Source organism: Arvicola amphibius, chromosome 13 (assembly GCF_903992535.2).
Source record: "Arvicola amphibius chromosome 13, mArvAmp1.2, whole genome shotgun sequence".
Taxonomy (NCBI): Eukaryota; Metazoa; Chordata; class Mammalia; order Rodentia; family Cricetidae; genus Arvicola; species Arvicola amphibius.
Genome location: NC_052059.1, coordinates 55912171 through 55919979, shown reverse-complemented (window position 1 = coordinate 55919979; position 7809 = coordinate 55912171). Strand labels below are relative to the sequence as shown.

The window sequence follows — 7809 nt, the reverse complement described above, 5'->3', positions numbered from 1 at the left end:
GTGAAGACCTTTCTGCCTGCTGAGAGCCGAGGCTCCATATGTAGCGATGCATAGCTGTGTTGATCAGTGTCAGTGTGTGAGTATAAAGTGGTGGCTTCTTAGACTATCAGTGGTTTGACCTTGAACCTGTGCCAGAAAAACAGCAGATTACTTTTATTTATGCATTGGATGGATTGAAGAAAAGAATCCCTTTTTCCCTCTCTCTCTGCAACTACGGCAAGGGAGGGGAGTTGGATATACCTCGCCTAGTGTCTCCTGGTTGATACGATCATTATTGTTTATTCTTGTGCTTAAAAGCCGAGTCCTCTGATGGCTCCCTTAGGTGAAGTTGGGAGCTATTTCGGTGTGCAGGACGCGGTACCGTTCGGGAACGTACCGGTGTTGCCGGTGGACAGTCCGGTGTTGCTAAGTGACCACCTGGGTCAGTCTGAAGCAGGGGGGCTGCCCCGGGGACCCGCAGTCACGGACTTGGATCATTTAAAAGGGATTCTCAGGCGGAGGCAGCTGTACTGCAGGACTGGATTTCACTTAGAAATCTTCCCCAACGGTACTATCCAGGGAACCAGGAAAGACCACAGCCGATTCGGTAGGTATGCCTTTAACCCTTCCGTGTCCACGCGGTGACATTTCAGATTGTTAACTACTAGGAAGGCGGTGGCTAGGCGGGGATGCTGGAAGGGATATAGTCTCATATTCTTGCCCCCCTCCCCCCCCCGCCCGGTCTCTGTGCGTGTCTTGCCAGCCCAGGGAGGGAAAAAGCCTCCGGAATTGCAGATCTGTGGCTGGCACTGGTGCGAGTCTACACTGAAAGGCCTTTCTTCTTTTTTTTTTTTAACGGGGGGGGGAGGGATGAGTTATTAATATAACCCGAATCCCAAGTTTTGTTTTATCAGATACGTGAAAAGATCAGGTTTAAGAAGTTTCTTTTTAATGGATCTATTCCACGAGTTTTAAGCTTCAATCACTAAGAACTTCAAAATGCACCCAGTTCGCTGTAGGTAGTCGGTATCTTGCTCTGATTAAGTTTTCCCCCTTCCCTTTTCCTCTAATAAGTATTCTGCTCGAATTGTAAATTAAGCATGTTGTTTTTTTCCTGGGGCCAGTCTGAAAGATTGCTGGCTGTTCTGTGGGGAACAGTAAAGTCGTGTTTTATACCTGAAGCATCCAGGGCAGGAGCTCCTGGGGAAAATGACCTGGGAAGGGGCCGAAATTCCATTAGGGGTGCTGGATCTTCCAGCCGTCGACTCTCGACCTCGGTCTTTTAATTTCCACAGTGTGCAACCTTGTATGGGTTTCCCGAGTGGCTTTCTGGTGTGAGTGTTTGCGTGCGCTTGCAAAAGCTGCAGGCTCATTTGAAAAGGCCATTCCGAAGATTTCCTGCTCGGAGCAGAGTACTTGTGACTCAGCAGCGAAGGCTGCAGACTCAGGTGGGGACTCTGCCCACTTTCATGCCTGCACACACGTGCCTAGCAGGGCACCTTCAGCAGTGCGGTGCTAAGTCAGCGAGCACAGTTCTGCCTGGGGATGGGGAGGGGGGCGGGGTGTGTGGAACTAGGTTTCCCCCTTACTTACTTACAAAAAAATAATCGACAGTTTGGGCAACCAGACTGTTGGAAAGAGTTAACTCCTGAGTGAACCCACCTGACGACACTTAGACTAGGTCGTAAAACCAAGTCCTGTGGTGATTTTTCTTCCTCATGCTTTAATGCCAGATGTTGGACTCAGTCTAAACTACGTGTTTAGCTTTGTGGACTGTGGATGTTGCCCCAAGGTGATGAGGGTTCAGGCCTGGAGGTATAGTTTAGATTCTCGAGGCCCAGGGTTTTCCCCTTAGCTCACTACTGAGGCTGGGCTCAAAACTGAACCTAGTCAATTTCTCCAGCTGACTTGCGTCCCCTCCCTGATTAAAAACCAAGTGTAGCTGTCTCCGCGATTATTCCTTTGAAACCTAACTATCTTCTCACCGCTGCTGACTGTCGCGGAGGGAAGACTAAACTTTGCTAGAGTGCTTGCTTGTCTTGCTGGCCACCTTAAATTTAGGTTGCTACCGAGCCCAGCTTTCGGAGCAAGACAGGAGGCGGGTAGTGGCGGGGATTGAGTGTCCCGGGGCGCCGGGCTGTCCGCCTGAAGCTCCGGGCAGCGGGAGTCGGGTCCTCCCGCGCTCTGGGCTGGCAGGTGCGGGCTCAGCCCCCGGCCCCGCGTTGCTTTCGCTCCGCGCGGTCCTAAGCACGCTCGGGTTTTAACTCCCTTTCCACCCTGCTCCAGTGCGACCCTCGGTGCTGCGGGGACCGCTCCGGGCTAGGGGGAGGGAGGACAGGGGCCGACAACCTTCTGGCCGCGTGAAGGGTGTCCGATTTTTCCTTTTTGCCCGTGTTAAGTCTTGTAGCTTTCTCTTTGTGTGAGAGTGCGGGTCTGGTGGCGCTGACAGCCGCCGCCCGAGGCAGCGCAGTGGTGGTGTGCGGTATGGGAACCGCCGGAGGCGCGCACCGCAGCCGGAGAGTTGGTGGCGGGGCTGAGGACAGACTAGAGGTCGGAACTGAGCTTCGTGGTCTTACGCAGGGTCCCTCCCCACTTCTTTCTGGAGCGTGCAGCGGGGTTTGGGAGAGTCGTGGGGCTTCGCTGGGCCAGGGAGGTGGGTCGGGGGCTCCCGGCCTGGCGAGGCCACCGCCGCAGGGGAAGGGGTGGGGGTGGAGGTGACAAAGGGCTGCGCAGGCGGTGCAGGGGGTGGCATGCTATTGTTAACTGCTGCCCCTGGAAGGGCCTTGGAGCTGGCCTCGCAGTAGCAGAAGGCCGGCTGCTCTCGGAGCGCACGGCTGCAGAGGCGCTGCGGCCAGCCAGGGCCACCTTCATTGTGTGAATTTCCCGGTCCCAACCCTGGGCGCTCCACAACTGGGCCCAGGTCAATGGATGGCCCTTACTTTCCAGGCCTCTCCACGTACCTTCCCCCAACGGCGTTCTTTCTTTCTTTTTTAAAAATGCAGTCACCTTTAAGATAGGACGTTTGCCACGCGCACTTGAGACATCAGATATCTGTGCTAAGATGCAGGGCCAGGGAGCGCGCGCGTTCAGGGGTCAGCGGACAAGGACTGCAGGTACCGGCAGAACCTAGACTATCAAACAAAAAGCCCCAGCTCCTCACCCCGCCTCGATCCTAGAGGTTGGAGAAGGTGTCGCCAAGGAAGTGACATCTCTACTTTCTGGTTCCGCACTGTGTGTGTGTGTGTGTGTGTGTGTGTGTACGCGTGAGCCTGTGAGAGGGTGTTGATAGCAGACAAGCGGAAGACCCGGTCCTTGCTGGGGACCCCGGGTGCGGGTATTACAGGTCTGCCGGGTGTCTGCCGCGAGAGGGGTGGGGGGGAAGGGCGCGCCTGGCTCTTGGCGGTGCCACTCACCCTGGTTTGGATGAAGCTGAGTGGGCGGTTGTGCGCAGTGGGGGTGGGGAAGGAGGGTTATTTAAGTCTTTCATCCGGTTGCAGTGAGAAGCGGGCCCCCGGGGTGACAGCAGTGCCGCGGTCTCCCGCTGCTGCTGCTGCGGCAGGTCCCAATATTAGCAACCTCTGCAGCGCTGTGCGTGTGCCGGGAGCCTCCGCGCCCTGCCTCCCCAGCCCCGCCCGCTGGGAGTCGACTCGGCGCTAGGACCCGGCGGCGCGGGCCCGGGCTGGGCGGAGGGGCTGCGGGGCGCACCTGGCGTCCGCACCACCCCGGCTTCACCTTCCACTCCCTCCCCGCAGCCGAGGCCTCGGCGCCTCCTTGGCTCCTCCCAGGGGACTTCATCTTCTCCCTGGGTTTCAGAGTAGCTGTAGGTGGGGTGGGTTTACACCTCGATTAAAATAGAAGGTGCATTTTTCTACCTGGAAGGGAACGGCAAAAGGAAACGTGCTGGGCGAACGCTTTCAGCCGCCCCCGGGCCGCCGCAGGTGACGGCAGCTGCTGGCAAGCTCGGTGGGGACGTGGCCTCGGTGGTGTAAGGGATGTGAGGGTGAGGGAGTCTCAGCGCGGCAGGGGCTGCAGCCGGGCCAGGGAATTGAAGGTGGGACTTTGCGGAGTCCTTTGTTTTTCCTTGGGAGTGATGGGAGTTGGGAGAAGGGCAGCTGGGGGTCGTGTCTCTGAGGGATGGACTGGAAAGCAAGAGTGTGTTTTTCACTTGGAAGGGCGTTCTGGTCTTGCTAGACAATGAGCAAAAATTAAGTAGGCAAAGGAAAAAAAGTGAACTCTGGGCCTGCTGAAGCAGGCCTACCTCCCGGCTTGGGAGTGGTGACTCTAAAGGTCATCAGAACCCGAGATGGATACCCCTGCTGATAAGCCATTCTAGGGGCAGGAGTCAAGTCAGATGGTAGTGGAACTAGATGAGGACAGATAATGATGTGATTTTTTAAAAAATTAATAAAATGAAGTTAAAAACTTAACTTGTAGGGTTTTTGCATATATGTATACAAAGAATCTTGATCTTATCTGCTCTTTATTCCCCCCTCCAATTGCACCTGGACACCTCGAACAGGTCCCCTAACTTCATGGCTGCTGCTAACTCCTCTTATCCTTGTGAGTCCAGTCAGAACAGCCCATATACGCACATGGGTGTGGGGCTATCTACCGGAGCATGGGCAACCTACCAGTAGCCACACCCCCAAGGAAAAATGGCTCTCCTCCACTAGTAGCTGTCAGCTGCTGCCAGAGGCTCCTCCACTATGGGTGGGAGCGCATTAGCCCCCCTCCCATCCATGCTGGAATGCTGACTGGTTTGATCTTGTGCCAGTCTTGTGCAGGGAACCAGAGCTGTGGAGAGGTCACCGCAGCGTGGCAGGTCTAGAAGACAGCACTCAGGGCGTTCCTCCCTGTCTTCTGGCTCTTATATTCTTCCTACCCTTTCTTCCCAGGCCTTCTCTGAGCCTAGGGCTGGTGGCGGTGATACAGATGTCCCAGTTAGGGCTGAGGACTCACTGTCCCGTATTCTAAGCACTTGAACTAATTTAGGAGTCTCTGCATTAACAGCTGCCCATTGCAAAAAGCAGCTTTGGTTAGAAAACAAAGTTGAGAGAAGCATAGACCTTTGAGTATAAATATTTAGAAGGCAGCTTGACAAATATTTAGAAGGTAACATGATGGTTTAGCAAAGTCACGACGGCAGATTCTGCACTAGGGCCCGTGAGATCAGCAGCCACAGGCTTTTGAGCTGATTTACAGTGCCAGGTCTGAACACTGTGCTATGGATCATGCCTCAAATCCAATCAGAAAGTGGTTGGTTACCCACCTAACAGTCATACCACTATATTACCAGCGGGCACATCTTACCCGGTGGAGACCCAGCGTGTACTGCAGCATGCAGAGGGATACCAATTATAGCTCTTCTCCAACGGTCTGCGTAGCCCTTTCTGGCGCTGTGAAAATTATCCAGCAGAGAGGAAGTTTCCTGGTTAGTTTGAGATTGGTGTCTCTATGTCCTGCAGCCAAATTGTGTGGTGAAAGGACTTTATCATCTTGTCACGGCGTTCAACGAAGCTGACAAATACTGGCTTCTTCGGCTTTTGCCGTTTGGTCTGAAGAGGGCACAGGGGGAGGCGCCGCAGTGTCTGTCTGCCAGCTCTCTCATTTCCTACGGCTGGCTCTAGAGGTGAGGCACAGAAAAGCGTCCAGACTCTGGGAGGGTGGACTAACCTGGGGTTAGTGAAACAATTGAACAGAACTAGACACTTGGATCACTAGTCGTCGGTGAGACTGGGAAGGAGCCCGGTGATCCTTGGTCTCAGCAGTCTCCATGAGGCTCCCAGTGGGTCCTGATAGGAAGGGTTGTCTGTGATGGAAGAGAGACAAATGTCACTAGTCTACCTGCCAGCTCGTTACCACTCCCCACTGTGGCCTTTCTGAGCCCATGTTATCTAGGTTGTGTGTCCTAGGAGAGATGGGTGGCAATGCCAGCTTTAGGCCAACCATTATTCTCTTTGCTTCTTGCCTTGTTTCTATTCCCTCCCTTTCCTCTTCCTTTGGTCATGAGACATCCTGTCTGTGGGACAGTGTCCTTCTGGGCTGTCACTCTCTTCAGTGCTGTCCAGGTTGCTCCCTCAGCTCTGCACAGGTTAACAGATGAGTGTCAGGAATTTTCGGTCCTCCAGGAAGACAGTTGGAGGAACCAGCTCTGGCCACTGAGGGCTTGGTTGCTCTGGTGGAGGTTGTAGAGTTCACCGTGGACAAGGTGGTACCAGGAAAGATAAAGAGCCTCCTAGCCTGCACAGGGTGGTATCTGGCCACTGTCTTGCCGGGTCTCCCTGACCTGACCACGCTGGCATTTTCTGGGTGTGGGAGAAGGGCTGTGACTCACATATCTGGATGTTTTGCTTGCCCTTGGGTCATGGGGAAGACCTCATAAAAATCTGGAATTTTTTTTTTTTTTTTTTTTTTTGTTCCCTACTCTGAAGGAACTTCAGGGATTTGGATAATGGTTTGAGGTGATGAAATATTCTCACCTGGGGTCACTGTGTCCTGCTGCTTCTTGCTAGGAGAGCTCCCCAGATTCATTTCAGACTTTTTTTTAATGTGCCCCCCCGACTTGCTTTTCTGTAACTAAACAAACCACTGGTCTGCAGATGCATCTGTTTTACACATCTGCCTCCCGCTGTGTGTGCCACAGTGTATCATAGTTCTGTTTGTTTGTCCTTCCTGTTCTAGTAGCCCCTTCCCCTGTTAGCTTCACTTTTTACCATGCCTGAAAATGTTAAATGGAATATTCCAGAAATAATTCAAAACTTTCAAACACTTTGTATTTAAACTATCCTGTACTAGTTTTAGTTCATTATTAGTTATTAAACTCTTAGGGGGCCAAATTTGCAAATTAAATTTGTCATGAGTGGATATGTACATTAAAAGACAGTATGAATAGGGCTTGGGGTGCTGTGGCTTCAGGCATTGAAGGAATGTCTCTCCACAGATAACAAAGGGCTACTACTGAGCAGGAGGCTGGGCCTAGGTTGTATATTTCTGTCATATTTTTATATTTAATCAGTGGTATGGTGCTTGGTTAATAGTTGCTCCATAATAGCTCATTGATGGAATAAGTGATTATATATGGATTTTAGACATTTTCCTAATAATTAGAAAAAACAAGATAAATATATTAATACTCTTCTTCCCATATTATATAACAAAGTCTCAGAAGTTAAGTGTACGAAATGGCAAGAAATTGCAGATAGGAAACCCAAAAAGTTAGTGCCTACTGTGCAGTGTGTGGGGTATTCAAGGAAGCAGGCCTTACATTCTGATTGACTTGGATGATTGAAATTTCAGTTGCCCTATTAAACACTGTGGCTGAAGACATTGCAGTGCCTAGGATTGTCCTACAGACTGGAGGAGAGAAGGCCTCTCGTGCTTAAGCACATTCCTTGTGGCCATTGCTGTTACTTCTGCTATTCTTCGGACCAGCCAGTCAGGTAGTTTTGTGAAATGGTATTCTCTGTCGGATCAGGTAGAACTGTGGGTGGGTTATTCATTCTCAGAGCTGCCTTGTGTGTTGAGGAAGTGGAGCATCACGTGGCCTCTCAGAGGACATGAATGGATTTTAGTTTTATGGCTAACCCTGTCCTCATTGACCTGGTAAAAATTAAACTGCACAGACTTCAAGGTGAATGAGATGTTTCCTGCTTTTCATTTTATAGTGAAAGTTGACAACAAAGTAAATTCTTATGCTGATTTCGGGATTTCCATGACCTTCCTTAGGGCGTACTTTCTTGGTACAAAGAGGAGAGTCTTGTATAGGTGGCCCCTAATAGCTATAAAGTGTTCCAGGTCTAATTGTTTTGAGTCATAAGGGTTTTAGGAATG

At 51.7% G+C, this 7809-nt stretch overlaps 1 protein-coding gene across 1 annotated transcript in view; it reads left to right on the top strand.

Moving 5' to 3' along the window:
• Positions 1 to 309: 309 nt before the first annotated feature.
• Fgf9 (fibroblast growth factor 9) overlaps positions 310 to 7809 on the top strand; it is a 33330-nt gene continuing 25830 nt past the window's right edge. Inside the window, exon 1 of the mRNA XM_038310559.1 lies at positions 310 to 586. Within this exon, the coding sequence (XP_038166487.1) occupies positions 310 to 586 (277 nt within the window). The remainder of the gene's footprint in view (positions 587 to 7809) is intronic.